The sequence below is a fragment of the Diospyros lotus genome, chromosome 4 (assembly GCF_014633365.1).
Source record: "Diospyros lotus cultivar Yz01 chromosome 4, ASM1463336v1, whole genome shotgun sequence".
Lineage (NCBI taxonomy): Eukaryota > Viridiplantae > Streptophyta > Magnoliopsida > Ericales > Ebenaceae > Diospyros > Diospyros lotus.
This window is the reverse complement of record NC_068341.1, coordinates 12636840-12655272: the sequence shown is the minus strand read 5'-3', so window position 1 is coordinate 12655272 and position 18433 is coordinate 12636840. Positions and strand designations below refer to the sequence as shown.

The following is an 18433-nucleotide window of genomic DNA, read 5'->3' as shown; positions in this document are numbered from 1 at the left end:
TTAAATTATTTGTTTTTGAGTCTTGTTGTTTTTTTGTTATTTCTTGTGATTTGTGACCCTCAAAATTTTTAGTTTGTAGCCTAGCTGGCTAGTTAGGTGTCTTCTTTCAACAATTATACTTTTAAAAAAATCAGATTAAGCTAGGCAAATCAATATTCTTGGAAAATATGGTTAAATTTCATAAACGAATTTTATAGTTTCACTTTCACATATAAAAAACAATTGTAATCTAAGTTTCATTATTTTAATATGTTTTTCATCATAAACGGAACAGTCATTCAAGGAATATCAATTAATGTCTTTTGCTTATAAACTGAAGAAATATTAATGCTACCTAATTAAGCATTAAGAATGGAACGAAACTTCATATTTTCTGTTTGTCTGTCTGTCCAGTAGAGAAAGAAAACAAAAGTCAAAATAATTTTTTGAAAAGAATCTGTCTCTTCTAGCTGGGAAGCTGAATAAAACAGATTTTAACTATGTGATCTATATTCCCCCCCTTCTCTTACTCTTAGCATACCAGCTAGCATAGTATGGATCTCTCGAGCAAGATGAAATGACATTTCTTTTTTCCTTAATTATTCAGAAATGGGTTACTAATTTAATTATCTGGTTGCAATCATTATAACACAATGAAATATGATTTTTTTTTTATAATAATATTTGGGAATGTCGTGAGATACAATCCGATTGTATTACTGTGTTCTTAGTAGTAGTTTATTCCTAAATCCTACGGCAGACTTGAAGAAATACAAAGGGGATTGATTATTTAAACAGTACATAGTGAAAAATTCAAAACGCCGAAGAGGAAAAGGAGCAAAACAAAAGATTAAAAAAATAAAATAAAACAAAACAAACAAGAGGAAAGATAAAAAAAGGAAAAATCTAACTGGATGTAGGCTCACCCTAATCTTTTGAGCCTTCTTTGCCTTTATATATAAAATTCGGAAAACATTTCTTTATTCCTCAAGAAAGGACGTCTTGTCACCCACCAAGCAAGACTCCGAGCCGCCGCCGGCCACTGCCGAGCCACCACCGGCGCAGCCCCTCCCTCCGCCACGCAGATAGACACGCTCTGTGTGTTCTACTGATCAAATGATATATGTTCATCAAACATGCCCATATCCCACTGTAACTACAAGCCGATATCTTCTTGACCCGGCCCACTCTTCTAATTCTCGTTCTGACACTTGTATGTTGTTTCTCTTTCAAGGAAAATCAAAAGCGACTTCTCATACTCAATTCAACACTTTCACGGATTTGGGTCGTATTCTCTGAACCTAGGTTTCGTTCACTCTTTAGGGTTTCACATATTCCCGCTCCTTCTTTTTCTTTTTCTTCTCCTCGCTTCAGGTTTTCGGTTTTTCCCTTCATTGTTTTGGCTGTTTCTTGCTTCGGAGATGGAGGATTACGGCCAACTGGGCGACAACGCGGCTTCAAGAGCGAGCTTCTTGTACGGCGGCCCAGTTCTTGCACCAAGTTCTTCATCGTACGGTCGAACCAGTGGCGGCTCGAACGTGAATGCGTTTCATCTTCAATCGGGGCCCGAGAGTTGTCAATCGGATTCGCAGGCCAATCCAATTGTGAAGACCGAAGCGGGAAGCTCCCAGCTTCTTCACAAATTTCACTATCCTTCGATAATAAGAGGACACCAAGGCGTTCATCATCACCATCAAGATCACAGCCAGCACCAATCGAATGATGGTTCAAGTGATGTTGAAGCCATCAAAGCCAAGATCGTCGCTCACCCTCAGTACTCCAACCTTTTGGAAGCTTTTATGGATTGTCAAAAGGTAATCAACATAACGAAGTTCTCTTCACTATAACAAGGAAAGACTGACATGTATATATGGTTACTATGTTCCAGGTGTGTACCGGATAAACTTAGTATGATTGTTTCTCTTTTTGTGGTTGATCTAGGTGGGAGCCCCGCCGGAAGTGGTGGCGCGGCTGGCGGCGGTCCGGCAGGAGTTCGAGATGAGGCAGCGGGGATCAGTGGCCGGGAGAGACGCCGGAAAAGACCCAGAACTCGATCAGTTCATGGTGACTTCATCCTCTTTTTTGGGTTTTGGTTCCTTTCTTGCTAAGGGATCTCTTCATCTTCCTTCTGCTTTTCTTCCTTATTTTGTTGTTTCCTTTTTTAAGAACTTTTTTGGGGGTGGGGTGGATCTGCTCAAAATTAACCCGAAATTCGAATTGAAATGAATTAATGATCAGGAGGCTTATTACGACATGCTAGTGAAATACCGAGAGGAGCTGACAAGGCCATTACAAGAAGCGACAGAATTCATGCGAAGGATCGAAACGCAGCTCAGTATGCTCAACAATGGCCCCGTCCGGATCTTTCCCTCCGGTACTTACTTTCTCTCTCCACACACAAACACACAGATTTCGAACTCTTTCGCCGAGATACAGCATTTTTACCCATTATGGAAAAAAATATGCAGAAGAATATAGCAACGGTCACGCATTCATTCATCTAGATGGAGTTCACTTTCGGGTACTGCCCCGTTGAAGTGAAAAAATTAAAACTTCGACCAGTTTATGAATCTGCTTAATTTGTGTATCTGTATATATATACATTTTATATTTCTGCCGAAAGGGTGGTTGGGAGGCAGCCCTTCACGAGTGGCGAAAACCCTAATCAGAATTCACGAGTTCATATCCAGAGAAAAGATCTGATTTGCTCCCTCTAAATGATAAAACAATCTTATGTCATACACGTAAACAATGATCAAACCGACGTTAAAGCCAATGAATCTGATGTTCTTCCGACAAAATGATTCCTAACAGCGGGGTTTATTTATTTCTATTTTTTTCGTTGGTTTCATATTTTCCAAGCCATAATACTTTTTTCCGCTACTAATTTGCATGTTTATATGCGCAATTATGATGATTATTGCGGTCATTCCAATAGGTCGTCTTTCCTTTTGAGTGGAAAACAATAGGTATTTGGTTCTAAATCTGTGTATCTCGAGTGGCTTAGGCCTTGGAAATTGAAGATCATAGGATGCTGTTCATTTCAGTGCTAGCCCATGTTGGTAGTACGGCTTTGTCAGAATTGCTATAGTATGTATTATACTTGTCTTTTCTTAACTTGATTTTTCTTTTTATTTGTCACAGAAAAATAGTTTTTGTTTTTTATACATAATTAATTGTTTTTATCTATCTTTTTCCTATTTGTATTTTCGGGGACAAAGCCTGAAACACACCTATACATGCCAAACAATGTCGGATTATCCTCCTTTGTATGATTAGTGATACTATAACATCATGACCTTTTCTTCATTTTCCCCCTAAATTTGGCGATGTTTTCTTCTAATATAATTTTACGTAGCCAATATATATATAATATATATATATATAGAGAGAGAGAGAGAGAGTATGGTAATGGTTTATATGATTAGTATTGTGTCTACATTTACCTGTTTGGTATTTACACACGGACACAACTGATAACTGCCTGCAATTGTTAGTGTCCATGGGGCTCAGTTAATGCTTTCCTGGTTTTCTTGTCCATTTTGTTTTTATTTGTTCTTGAATGCTGGAGTCAATGGCGTAGCCGACAAGACGTCAGTTAGTATTTACTCTCCTACACAATATTTACTCTTTACACAGCGTATACAGCTTCATTATTCTATTAATTATTTTCCAATGAGATGATTTTTATATGTTGAATCATCTCTGGCTTGACTTGAGTATTATACATTTTTGTCACGTTCATTGGTTTGTGGGTTTTAAAATACTTTATTATTGGCATGCGAGTGAATTAATTGGCTTAGATTTGATGGACTTGACATTTCAGTGTAAACTGACATGGAGTGTACCATTCCTATTCATATGGTTTTAAAATTTTCTTTGTTGTGATTTTCTACTGTCTATGTTCTTACCATATTCTTTTATACAAGTCCCTTCTACATTTTAAGTAGTCATGCTTCTGTTGCATATTATGTTAGCACCTTAATGATGCTTGAATTGAATCTAACTCAACAAATACATATGATAACTAGCTGGAGTTAGATATTTGATCTCCATATTCTTTGGAAGACAATAAGGAGAGAGGAGTTTTATTTTCTAGTCACATTTTTCCTCGTGTGGCGGAGATGTTACAGAATCACCTCAATCTTTTTCTTGATATTGTCTCCTATAATTCATGATAACAACACTATTCAGTTACATAATTTCAATGTTTTGCATGAGCCTTTGTAATGCAGTAGTCAAGTATTTGGAAGGTTTTCAAAGCAATTGGAGGTAAGAGTTAAAACTGAGCTGAGATGGACTGGCCTTGGGGGCGCCTAATTTGTGTCCTGGGGGAGGAATGTACCTCATTCCGCTATGATTATACTGGAAAAGTACCAAATTCTACACACAACCTTTCATTGCTACTATTCATTCTCTCTTAACTTGCCTTAATCTTTCATCTTATGATGATCTAGGTGATTTGTAAAATCAAAGAAACTTCAATAGGAACCGAGTTTACTGCTTATAGTCTTTCATATACACAAGATTTTATGGAACAAAGATTAAAGAAAGGAGAAAGTAGAAACATGTGATAAAGATCTGACTACTATGTATTTTGTCCAAAATGGTAAAGATTAGTTTTTGACCATGTGAATGAAGTGATGTACCAAAATGGTTTCTGACATCCCCCTAAAACGTTTAGGTGTTTATTTTACGTACTGTCAATGCGTTGCAAGTTGTTGGTTAAAGAAAGAAAAAATTTGTATTCCCCGTTTTTTTGTTTTCAAGCCTGCAGTTGCCTGTCTAATGTTGCCCAACCCTCAAAAAGTGGGGAGTCTTATGACTGGAGATTCCCTTAGTGTCTTGCATATCTCCGTCATGTTGTAACATGCATAAACACCTATTTAGAAGCGTGAAAAAAATTTCCCCTTTTTTACTTCGTTTCCAACAAGACTTATAAATTTTGATTGCTCTTTCAGCTTTCTTATGTTGCTTGCTCATCCTAAAGCTGCCACTCAAGATTTCAGCTTTCTTGCTTGTTCATAAAACAAAAAATTGGAGATTTAGGCCCTGTTCTCTTTGCTGTTTTCAATTTTTTAAAATAGTAAAAATGTGTTTATTTTCATAATTTCGAAAACAAGGAAAATTTTTGTAAAGAAAATTCAAAACAACAAAAAACTATTTTGGCTGTGTTTTCATTACAAACATGCTCAAAATTTTCAAAATGCGAAAAACGTTACAAATAAAAAGAATACGTTTTCAACAATCTCAAAATACAAAATTGAAAATGAATTCAAAACTTAAAATTGAAAACTGAAATACGAAGAGAACATTCTCTTATTTTTTCTGGTTTCATTTTTTGTCATCCCTCTAAAGTACGGATACTGGTTGATTGCATAGTGGGGAAAGATGAATCATTTAGCAACAGGAGTATGACTTCTATCAGTTGCTGTGTCAAGGTCACTGCAACTCTGAAATGCCTAAGCTATGAGAAATTGGACTGACAATGTTTATCAAGTTATGTAGCACTCTTCTTACATGTGACCCACCTTACATGTGGATAAGAGAGGCAGAGATACAAATGAAAGGTGTATATAAATGAGCCGGAGCAATGACAAACATATAACAGGAAATTCGAATATGATGAGACACATTACATCCTAAATTCAAAATTCTGTTAACATGTTTCAATATGTTGTTTGTTTAGCCAAAAAAAAGAAAGTTGCTTAGAAGTACAGTGCATTCTTTTAGGTTACTCAATTTTTATGAAGTGGCATTCTTTTGTGAAGTTTACTTGTACCAACAGTTTTGCTATCTCCTGTTTGCCATTTTTCTTTTAGTCAGATAAAATTTAAGTTGCCTGATTTTTTTTGTTTTCTCTTATTTGATGCTACATAATATCAACATTCTATGTCTTACTTAAGCAGATGCTCTAAATCCTTTTTAAGTAATAATTGATTATGAGAGAGGAAACCAAGTAGAGGAAGTCTGTAGGAAAAGTGAGGAAAACAAAAGAAAGTTTGGTTGGAAATCCTTAAAACATGATCTTAGATAGAATGACCTTATAGAATGTGCCACTATGAATAAAAATTTTTGGGGGTCTAGAGTTTATGTAACCGAACCCACCTACTAGTGGGGATTAAGGCTTGTAATTGTTGTTTTGTGAAAAATTTCATAGGCGATCTTATTGAGAAAACATTTTTTTGAAAAAAAAAGGAGAAAAATTTCATAATCTCTCTTAAATTTGGAAATACATGATAAGCAAATTATAAGAAATGTATTTGTCAGTATTTGAGTAAGTTTCCTCTTTGGAGACTGAGCTAAAGATCATTATGTCCATGTTTGTTTTCTTTTTTCGGGCAAAGTAAAATGTTAAGAAGAGCCAACCTAGATAATGACATTACACATCAGAGATACAAGGTGTTGCATTCCTTAGGATCCTATCATAGATACATAAAAATAACTAAGGACAACCTCTAAAGAAAGAAACATATGAAACAATAAATACAACCAAGTCAGTCAAGACACATCTTCTCATCGAAACAATATTTACAATATAGAGCAATCGTCTAGAAACATAAAATATGCGACTGAGTATCCAATAGATGTGCAAAGCTAACCGAACAAGAACAAACCAACTCTTCTTTTCCTTATCCATAGCAACCATGATTGACTAGATCCAAACATAGATCAAATTCCATGATGGCGAACTATATTCCAAATGGCTTTAAGGTCCCACAGTAGGGAGGTATTATTCACAATGACCATGGTAGGTTGTTGCATTTTTTTGTGAAATGCCAATGCCTCATATGTAGCGGTGACAGTTCTTTGGGTTATAAGCCAATGCTTTGGATGGAAGAATTGGATGTTACCTTTGTCACGAACCTAGGGTTCGTGATAGGTTAAAAGAGGAATTGGAAGGAATTGAAGGAGGGAATTAAGGGAGAATGGTATAGAGAAGAAGATTTAGGGGGAAAACAAGAGAAGAAGAGGGAGATTTGGAGGGAGATTGAGAGAAAATTGTAGAGAGAATTAAGATCTTTTCTTTATCAATTCAAGCATACTCTTCTCTACATACTCGAGCTATACAACTGAAAGAAACATTTAGAATAACAACCCCATGTGCTGTAACAAATAACAGAAATAGCTCCTAACAAACTAAGGTAACTAATTACATTATTAACCGTCTAATTACCCTTGGTCGTGACAATCCCTTCTCCTTAAAAGGTTTCTTGTCCCCAAGAAACTTATTACGTTGAGTCGTTCTTATTCATCCAACCCCAGCTTTCTCTATCAGTTTAATGCTTCTTTCCTTCTTTATCCTTCTAGGCTTTTTCTCTTTTCTTTTCTCTCAACAGTTTCAACATTATTGACTTGCTGCAACACCGTCTTCATTGTCCCCATCTTCCTTATTGCTATTAAAAATGGTTCCGTATGAGCTGTCAGTCCTATCACTTTATTCTTTTCAATCTTGCCATTAAAAATGGTTCTGTATGAGCTGTCAGTCCTACCACTCTATTCTTTTCAATCATGGGAAGAATTTCAAACCTCTTTGTTGGCAAAAATCTGTGCATTACCTCCAACTCTTTTGGTTGTAATGTTGCCATTGTCTTATCTTGTGTGCTCGGTGCCATCCCTTGTTCCTTCTCCTCAAGTACTTGGTGAAAAGGCTTTTCTGGCTCCTTCTTCTGTTGCTTCCAGACATTAATAGCATCAAGTGTCTCAGCGTTAGTAAGAGTGCTTGAGAGGCTACCAACTGATTGAGTGCCCTCCAATTCCTCTTCTTCACTCTCTTCTTCCACCTCCTCTTCTCCTTCTTCCTTAAAGTTGGACTAATCTTGTTGCAGAACCCCAAAAACATCACCATTGAGAACTTCTTTTCCCAAGGAATCAGTGTGTTTATTTAATTCTCCTTTTGCCCACACACCCTAGACCAAACCCCCGTAATCGTTGTTGTTGCTAGCATTATCGTTACGACCACCTTCCTTGTCAATTCCATTGCCTAAATCAGGGTATTCCTTTTTCGGCTGCTCCATTTTAAGGAAGTCCTCTTTGTTAAGACTTCCGCAATAATCATCGAAAAATTCGACGGGAAAGCTGTAGTGATACTTCTTAATCAGTATCATTGCGAACTCCTGCAACTGCTCATGTAACATTCGTCCAAATTCCTTGCTCGTATCATGTACCACACTTCTTGTTTCTTTGTCCAAATGGCTTATCCCCTTCTCCAACTTCTTTTCCCATGCTCGAGGCTTCTGGCCAAACTCCCCATGATGTCTGCCTTCAACTGAGAATGCAACATTCTTTTGCTGTAATTGAGACCCCATTTGTTTCCTGTGTGCATTGCTCCCCATGGTCGACATCTCACGAATGGAACACTTCAAAGGTAAAGGAGCGGAAGCTCTATACATACTGAATCCACACCCTTCTGTGAGCTAATCAGCTCTAAACTAGAATCGCCTCAACGCACTTCAATAGCCATTCCAATTTGAAACAAGTTAACAATAATTCACAATAGAAATCTGCCTTTTGTTTCCCCTTACTTACAGTTTAGAATTTCGATTGGAATCACTACCTGTTGAATTTTCTTTACTAATTTGATGATATGAGTTGTTGGACTTCTAATCGAAATCTCCCAAATCACCGCTCAATCTATTTCGATAATTGCTAAGGTCGCCTTCCTAAATTGCGACTGCAGTAGCTTGGACACAACAACGAATCAAATTGTTGCTCCGCCTTTGTAGTCGAACCTTTTGCTTCTCCTTCTTAATTTGAACCGGAAGCCCAAAGTATTTCCTGTGAGTTCGATCAGTGTTGTTGCCGCCTCCATAAAATCAATTAACTCCAAAATAGCTACTATGCTAAGCCTAATTAAGAATCGATCTCCTCTCAATTCAACAACCTTGAATCTATTTCACTGAATCGCTGCTATGAATCATCTATCAAATTAATCAACTTTGCTGCTTTGAATCACTAAAAATCTCAGTCGAAATCAACTTGTAGGTTTTGCCTGATCACCATGCAGTAGCCGATAACCATTGGCTCTGAACTACCTTCAAATCGAATCTTGATCACGCCAAAATACACCCTTTGGATCCTCGACCATGAAGTGAACGGAAATTACAAAGTAGTAGCTGAGTATCGTCGCTGGGAAACAACAACCAAGATCGCTTGGGTTTGTTTTCCCTTACCACATTTCCTTGTACGTCGCGGTCGGATCTAAAAAATAGATCCGGTCTTTCAAGTTGCCTCCAAAAGTTGGGCAACTTTTGAATTTCCAACCCTGAGTCAACCACTGGCTTCGTCTTCAGGACTTGGACTCGAATCTGCCATAATCATGAAATTCGCTGGAATTTTCTTCACCTTCACACGCTGCTTGATAATTTATGTTGAATTGGCGGTCAGAGTTGCTTCTAGGAAATGCCTCCAGCACCGCCTCCTGAATGGATTGGCTCTGATTGCACTACCTGTTGTGGATTGACAGTCCACAATTCCCAGCCAATCGTGGTGGGTCATCGCAATTCACCTATTCGATCACGATCATTAGGATCCTGATGTCTCGGATCTACCTCCAATACGTGATTGAATAGAATTCACTACTAGAATCGACGGAATTGTAGTCAAGAATCGTTGGCTCTGATACCATTTGTTACAAACTTGGGGTTTGTGATAGGTTAAAAAAGGAATTGGAAGGAATTGAGGGAGAAGAATATAGAGAAGAAGATTTAGGGGGAAAACGAGAGAAAGAGAGGGAGATTTGGAGGGAGATTGAGAGAAAATTGTAGAGAGAGAATTAAGATATTTTCTTTATCAATTCAAGCATACTCTTCTCTACATATACCAAATAGGCCAGAGAAGGGCCCTGCACGAGGTATGACTGGGCGATAGGCTTCTTAATGGCTCTCTAGCTTGCTAGCCTCTTCGAGCCTTGTCCTTTTACGTGCAGGGCCACCCTCGGTATATCGGATCTAGTGGCTGGTGCGTCGACGTTCTGATGCAGAGGATCTTTCGGAGAGGCAACTGTAGAGCATACTTGTCTTCGTGCCTTTGCTCATGGGATAGACATTTCCAACATGAATCCAAGTAAGAAACCAGAAAACGAAGGGTTTTTAGAAGATCATGGAGAACAAGAGAAATTTTATTTTTGGAATGGGTTGTCAATATCTTACAGTGGAAGACGGGTTCTCCTTTTATAGAGAAGGATGAGCCTTACCGGACCTAAAGAGTATCGGATGCTCTGAACATAATAATGCATAAAAGACAAACACATAAAAAGCATGAATGAAGAACATGACACTTTCGGTGAAAGGGGCTGACACACCGACAAATGCACACGAAGTTTTTACATAAGGAGCATGTGGAAACAAACTGAAATTATTACATGGATAACACTGATAAAGATAGTGGGTTGGAGTGTTGGCTTGAGCTAGGGAGTGCCAAGCTTGCATTCTGGGCCTTGAGTGCCTGAATCATATGGGTCTGAAGGCATACCCATACGCTTCCACCATGGATCTTCATCTTGGGCTTGGGTCGGGTCTTCTGGTTGGGTCGAACTACTGCTTTGGGCCTGGTCTGGAGCTGGAAGGCTTTCATTGTGGAGAGAAATACTAACCAAAGGAGCTCAATAGGTTACTTGAAGGAACAAAGGGGAGGAAAGAGCCTTTGTAAAGTAAGCCTTTTTCTAGAGGTTTGATTTTGGTTTTCCACAGTTGACTGATAATATCCCATCTGAGAATGAGATCTTTACCAGGAAGGGTTGAACCAAGGAAAGCCTTTCAGTTCCAGACTAGGTCCAAAGCAGCAGTTCGACCCAACTAGAAGACCCGGCCCAAGCCCAAGATGAAGATCCATGGTGGAAGTGTATGGGTATGCCTTCAGACCCATATGATTCAGATACTCCAGGCCCAGAATGCAACCTTGGCACTCCCTAGTTCAGGCCTAACACTCCAGCCCACTATCTTTATTAGTGTTATCCATGTAATAATTTCAGTTTGTTTCCACATGCTCATTTGGTCAAAAGCGACATGTGCGTTTGTCAGTGTGTCAGTCCCTTTCACCGAAAATAGCATGTTCTCATTCATGCTTTATATGTGTTTGTCTTTTATGCATTATTATGTTCAGAGCATCTAATGCTCTTTAGGTCTGGTAAGGCTCATCATTCTCTATAAAAAGAGAGCCCGTCTTCCATTGTAAGATATCGACAACCCATTCCAGAAATAAAAATTCTCTCTTGTTTTCTATGATCTTCTAAAAACTCTTCATTTTCTGGTTTCTTGCTTGGATCCTTGTTGGAAATGTCTATTCTATGAGTAAAGGTACGAAGACAAGTATGCTCTGCAGTTGCCTATCCGGAGGATCCTTTGCATCAGAACGTCGACGCACTAGACACTAGATCCGGTATACTAAGGGTGGCCCTACATGTAAAAAGACAAGGCTCGAAGAGGCTAGCAAGCCAGAGAGCTGTCAAGAAGCCTATCGCCCAGTCATACCTCGTGAGCCTATTTATAGGCTATACAACTGAAAGAAACATTTAGAATAACAACCATATATGCTTTAACAGAATAACAGAAATAGTTCCTAATGAACTAAGGTAACTAATTACATTATTGTCCGTTTAATTATCCTTGGGTTGTGACAACCTACTATGGCAGAGTAGCCATCAAAGACATTTTTTTTACCCACTAAAGCTCTAGATTTGGTGGATGCACATTTCAAGTGGTTGATACCTAGTTTTGGATAATAGTAGCACCAAGAATAATGGTTGATCCCATGGTCAATTGCGAGCGACCAAACAATGATTACTTACAATTAAAACTAACCAGAAGCAAAACCAAATAGAATCTAAACCAATCGACCATAAAACACAAACAAAATGAACCAAAACCTAAACCATTAGGTCATGGACAAAATTAATTGGCCATGATTCTAGACAATGTTTCATTGCAAGGATTGAAGAAGGGAGATAGGGGGAACCTAAGGCCAGTAAATGGATTGAGAAAGGGGAAATGTAAAAGGAAGGTTATGAGATTATGTGATTAAGTAGGCAAAGTGGGGAAATTGAGGTAAGCAACAAGATGTTTGAGGGGAGGTGATGACAACATGTTCAAGCGGCCAGATCTATTGGGAGAAAGAGGGAGAAGTGATTGGCATAGGAAAAGTAGAGATGTCAAGTGGGTCGGGTGACTAGTGGGCTTGTGTGGCTTGGCTCAGCTCGTTACTATAGCAAGTAGGTTGGTCTAGACCTGTCGAGGCTTGCAACCTAGCTTGACTTGTGGGTTCAACTTAGGCTTATAGCCATTTGTGCCAAGTTGAGTTCGCATCTTACAAAATAATAAAATTATAAATAACTTTAGATTATTGAAAATCTTATTAAAAATTTATAAATCTCAATTTTCAAACTTTTAACTTTTAAATTCTAACTTTTAGTTTTTATTTTAAAACTGGAATTTTCATATTAAAAAAATACTCTTATATCTCACTCATTAATTAAATAAATATTTTTTAAAACTACTTTCAAAATAATTCGAAACATGGGTTGGCTTGTTGCGCTCAACCCATTAAGTTTGGCGAGTCGTAAAAGAAGAAGAAGAAGAAGAAGAAGAATGGCCTTTGTCCTCTCTAAGCTATTTTTATGGGAGTAACTGAGTGTCTTCATTTTAAAATTTTGACATTTGCGTCAAAAACCTATTAATTATTAGAAAGGTGAGGAAAACAGTGGATTGTGATTTCAAGATTGCAAGTGCGGTCTTTTGGAAGACTTCCTTTGACATGTTTCATATCTTCTTTATGTTATGAGGACTGTATCATCCATCTCAATTGGTTCTTTAGATCCAGATGTTGCGTTTTCTTTGTGATATTCGGGTTGTGCCCTAGCATAAACTGTTGATGCCTTGTGGTTTTTCTTCAATGAAGTCTTTCTTACAGAAAAAAAGGTTGGCTAGTCACAAGCCCAGAAAAGCTTGCCTTAGGCGGGCTTATTGGCTAAAGCTGAGCCTTAGGTTTTGTTAATGGGTTGGGCCCAGCCCAATCTCGATCCATTCATTTAATGAGCCAGCTCCACCCGACTCAAAATAACAGAGCTAGACAAAGGGCCTGGGTCGATCTGCCCCATTTGACATCACTAGGGAAAAGGGAGGAAATTCGAGAAGGGGAAGATAGTGTAAGAGAGGGGTAGCGGTGAAGGGTGGTGATAGGCAAATAGAGGAGATTGGATCTGATTGGGTAAAGGGAAGCCATGGCAGTGGCAGAGCATCCAACCCCAGAGAAACCTAGAGAGAGAGAAGATGACCTTTGAGTAGGATGAAGACGGCATTCTCCCTAAAACCCTACGGAACCAGAAATCGATGTTTCTATTAATATTTTCGAAGTGGTATATTTGTTGACACCTTCATTTTTCCTTTGGTAGATGCATGTTGACATTTTTAAGTTTACAAAGAAATATTTTTGTTAATTATTTATAGGGTAATTACAGAAAATACCCAACTTTCATCTTGTTTTCTATTTTAGATTAAACTTTTAAATTTATCATTGGGGCTTCGAGCTTTTCATTTTTGTTTCAAATCTAGATTTATCATTCGTTGCTATTACTGTTTACCTTGAATATATGATGTGATAAGCTATGTTAGATGACTTGATTAGTGAGATGACAAGAATTCACCACCTAAGAGGCCAAGAGCCTATATAGATTTTGGATAAGTGACTAGGACTTTACCCCCCCCCCCCCCCCCCCAACCACAATTAGATGGACTTTTCCACCTCATTGTGTGCTTAGGGTGGTGAGTTTTTGACATTTCGTCGTGCATGTCATGTAACACGGCTTTTTATGTCATCAATTAATAATAAAGTGTAACGACAACAAATGGTAATCTAAAATTGAAACTAAATAAAAGGTTTGATGCCCTAATTGGTAACATTAAGATTTGGGCCTAAAACTGAAAACAAGGTGAAAGGTGTGTATTTTTATTTTAGTTATTTACCCTTATTTTAAGCTGGATCAGAACAGAATCACCTGTTTTTTACTGGAATTTTTGGAGAGAAATGAGTGAAGAAAAAATAAGTACATAAATGAATGAAGATGGGTAGGAATTAAGGTGTAGGTTAATTATGATTCCCTTTTGTTGACTTAATTAATGATTGTGTGTCATCTGTTGTGTGGTCTTTATGCAAATGCATAAAGGATGAGATAGATGCAAAAATGCCATCCAAATCGAGTTTTCTGGAAAGGCTTCAATTGCTTGAGACTGGACAGTGGATTTTAATAAAATGTTGTTTGCCAGGGGAAGTTTCCTTCCGATTCCGTGATAATTCCTTAATTAAGAATTAACTTCTTTTGCTATTCCTAATCGATGGATGCACAGATGAGAAGTGTGAGGGTGTTGGTTCATCCGAAGAGGATCAAGGCAACAGTGGTGGAGAAACTGAAATGCCTGAGATCGATCCACGTGCTGAAGATCGGGAACTCAAGAACCACCTGTTGAGGAAGTACAGTGGTTACTTGAGTAGCCTCAAGCAAGAGCTATCCAAGAAAAAGAAGAAAGGGAAATTACCCAAAGATGCCAGGCAAAAGCTACTCAATTGGTGGGAGTTGCACTACAAGTGGCCTTATCCTTCGGTACGTAAATATTTATCCCCTTGATTAACAATCATCTGTGTATCTTCTTGTAACATTATGTTTCTGGCTTATGTAAAATTCTTGTTCATATATTATCGCGAGTTATTAAGACGAAAATTGTTGCGACAACCACACAGGAGAGCGAGAAGGTGGCCTTGGCTGAATCAACTGGTCTAGACCAGAAACAAATCAATAACTGGTTCATCAACCAAAGGAAACGGCACTGGAAGCCTTCTGAAGATATGCAGTTCATGGTAATGGACGGCCTCCATCCGCAAAATGCAGCCGTCTTCATGGATGGACACTATATGGGTGAAGGTCCTTACAGGCTAGGACCATGAAATATAATCACAGCCCATTGGGCTTCCAACAATCTGGGCAGAAACCAGTATCGGTTTTAAATTACTTCAATGGATCGGCTATGGCATGGATGCTGTTAAACATGCCTTGTGATTGCTATTCCAAGAGTTGGGTAATGTCTTAAACAGCCCAACCCTGGTATCTCTTATAGGTAATGGTTGCTATATATATATATATATATATTTAGTGTGTGTACATGTCATTGAAGGTGGACTAATCTTGTTTTATTTGTGGCTGCGTCAAGCTAATTAGGAGTCTTCTCTACTGCTGTGGTAGTGTATCTCTTGTAAGATTTGTAGTGTCATAGCTTGTTGTGTGCTTTACTTATGAAATAATCAAGTATCAAGATTAGTTTATGGATCATCTTAATTTGTATATGCAAGACATTCAGGTCATGTACAATTTCTTGAATTGTATATGGAATTACTAACTAATGAATATGTAGTATCAAGTCCTTTTTGATCTTCTGTGTGCTGTGGTCGTGGCCTTCATCTGATGATAGAATAAGCAAAGCATTTTTTCGTGCAAAAATGGGGTTTTCCTGTCAATTCATTTATTATTTTAGGAATGTGTGGTCGGATCATCCCTAGCCATTAACCTTTTGGTTTTCATATTATGTGCGTCTAATTTATACATGAATAATTAAATTTCATTAATCTTTGGTTGTGTTCGGTTTGAGGTCATTTCAAATTCTTTCATTTAAATTTAGAGTATGTTTGGATTTAAATTGAAATGCTTCCAGTGATAACATATCCAAATAATGAATTTAGACTTTTAAATTTTAATAAATGATATGATCAAATGACCGCCCAAACGCACCTTTTTAACATAGGATGTAATATTGAAACTAACATTGCACTACAAATGAAGTCTTTTGATGCATACTTGTCTCCTAATTCTTCTTGTTGATGTTTTATTAAAAACATTGTAGTGAAGTATGTTTTGAATGTCTCGAGTATCATTTATTTTTCGATTATATTTTTTAAAATCTTAATCATAACTTCAGTTATTGTTTTGAAAAGTATTTTTTAATTTTGTCACTTACCTCAAAAACTTGTCACTTATCTCAAAAAAAATTGTCACTTTTCTCAAAAACTCATTTATATATATATGAAAATATATTCGACTTAATTAAAAGAATAAGACTTGACTAAGATCACTTTGTTGAAAAATTTTAGAGAGTCACAAAACACCTTATTTTGCTCTAGATACAATAAAACAGTCTCATAAGAACCATCTTCTTAGTAATGTAAATAATTTTCTACTTAAACCTGTAAACCTAATTGGGTGCAACCAGTCAAGGTTAAGTCGTTTAATATATTTTCTACTATCTGATTTGATTGCTTCAAATTTGTTGACATTAGATAGGAGCGCCCTCGTTGTTCGATCCCACGATATCAGTAGGAGATGAACTTTTGTTCCTTAGACAGATGGATAATGGCCCATTACTATAATATTTTTGTTCTGACAGCAGTGTTTTAACTGAAGAGGTTTTAATTTTCTCACATATATATGTATATATCACCAAAATTGTAGGATTAAAGTTAATTTTAGCATAGAGTAATTTTGATATTTATATTAATTAATGTATGTTACATTGGGTGGTTTTTTTAACAGAATTGGATGAAATATCATAACGGGAACTGAATTTTAATATAATTTAAAGCTTAGTGGTTTTAATAATAAAAATTAAAATATGACGATTAATTTATTATGAAACCTAAAATTCAAGAACTAATAATTTATTCCTATAAGAAGTTTCTAAACAAGAAAAATTATAAAAAAGTCCAAAAAATTTATATACGTATAAACATAACCTCCATTCTAGGATAACTTGTACTTTCTAAAATTTAAAATAATTTCAAAGAAAACAAAATCTAGCTCAACGAAAGTTCATTTAGAGGAGCAACGATCTACAAACTAATTAAGGATTAAAAAAATAAAAATAAAAATACTAGAAGTGTGTGTGTAGTGCTTGTACATCCAGATCCACCCACTCCGAGCCTCTACTAAATCTGGGTCTGTTTGGACAAGTTGAGAAAAATGTTCGTCTAATAGCTAATCTTGATTTAGATGTCGATTAACTATGTTTCTGTCATATTAAACCCTTAATTTATACTCATTTTTTAAGCATCTAATTACATCAATATATTTAAATGTTAGTTTCTAAGTTTGAAACGTGTCCATGATTGAATATAGCTAGTGTACGCAACTAGTTAGAAATTCTATATGTGGCATTAATTGGACACATGCAAAAAAATTGGGGCAGCCAGAAAGATCAATGATTAGGAATCAAAGAAATTAACCAGTATATTTTATGTGTCCAGGATGATTATATTCAGCCATTCGGGGTATAATTGTAACATTGATTATGAATTTATGATCAAGATAAGATGTTCAGTGTTCATGATCAATTATGACTACATTATCAAAATTTATTCCTTTCTTTTGCCAAGGTTCACAGAGTTGTATCTAATCTTAAGCGAGTTCTTTCTCTTATTTGGGTCAAAAGATTTCATATTTAGAACGAAATGAAAAAAATTGATGACTATCTATGATCATATCCATGAATGTGTCATGAAGCAGGCTCTGACTTGGATTGGATTGAGTAAACTACGTACCCTTGTTGAGGAAACATTTCCACATCAGTAATCCAAGCCCATCTACTAGTAGGAGCGGATTAAGGATTAAAGAATTTTAATAATCTGTTGTATAACAGTGGGAGAGAGTTAAATTACAAAAAATTTAATAGTTGAATTAAAAGAATTGTTGGGGCTTTTGCAAAGCGATAATGATAAAAAATTTACTTAAAGTTTGTCATATTATTCATTTTTCATTAAACTTATTATTAATCTTATAATTAAAAACAAACATAGGTTATTTTTAATTTAAAAAGAAATTTAGCTATAAGCTTAGGATTTTCATGGAAGAAAATTTTGTAAAAATAGCATCATATTTCTCTAACACGCACAAAAAAAGTGGCCTAATCATTTATTTATCTTTAACTTTTCGTCAATGTTTAATTTTACCATCATATTTTGAAAATTATTTCAATTTGTATGTAACACATTAAGGTTTATTGCAATTAAATCCTAATTTACTTTGACATGTGTCCTTGTTGACATGACGAAATGGATTAACACGTTGATGTGTCTCATTGTTGACTTATTAAGGTAATCCATTCAATATATGTACGATGATACCGTTTTAAACCCTTACTCACAATTTAAGGTTAGAGATAAAGTGATGTGACGGGAACATGTCGGATTGGGTTTGGAGTTCCTACATATTTAGAAGCACTGGGTTAGGAGTTCCTACATATTTAGAAGCACGGAGGAGGCACAACTAGCCATTTACCTTGGCTATAAATTTTCCTTCCTTTCCCATTGATTTCTTCTCCAGCTTGACGTCACCCCAAGCTATTTACCTCAACTACAACCCTTCTCAACATGGAAATTCCTGGAAAGCTGAGTGTACCTTCTTTGTGCTTGAACCCCAAAC

General features: G+C 36.7%; 1 protein-coding gene across 1 annotated transcript; it reads left to right on the top strand.

Annotated features, from left to right (window-relative positions):
• Window positions 1-956: 956 nt before the first annotated feature.
• LOC127800208 (homeotic protein knotted-1) lies at window positions 957-15392 on the top strand. The gene is made up of 5 exons (XM_052334690.1): window positions 957-1793; window positions 1921-2043; window positions 2218-2353; window positions 14319-14572; window positions 14710-15392. The coding sequence occupies exons 1-5, from the start codon at window positions 1401-1403 to the stop codon at window positions 14911-14913; spliced, it is 1110 nt and encodes a 369-aa protein (XP_052190650.1). The 5' UTR covers window positions 957-1400; the 3' UTR covers window positions 14914-15392.
• Window positions 15393-18433: the final 3041 nt, after the last annotated feature.

What these genes read in the sequence shown, in the direction of transcription:
- LOC127800208 (XM_052334690.1), top strand. Translation starts at nt 1,401, where the DNA reads ATGGAGGATTACGGCCAACTGGGCGACAACGCGGCTTCAAGAGCGAGC. An exon ending in CTTTTATGGATTGTCAAAAG is followed by an intron (nt 1,794 to 1,920) that starts GTAATCAACATA and finishes TGGTTGATCTAG; the next exon opens with GTGGGAGCCCCGCCGGAAGT. An exon ending in CGTCCGGATCTTTCCCTCCG is followed by an intron (nt 2,354 to 14,318) that starts GTACTTACTTTC and finishes ATGGATGCACAG; the next exon opens with ATGAGAAGTGTGAGGGTGTT.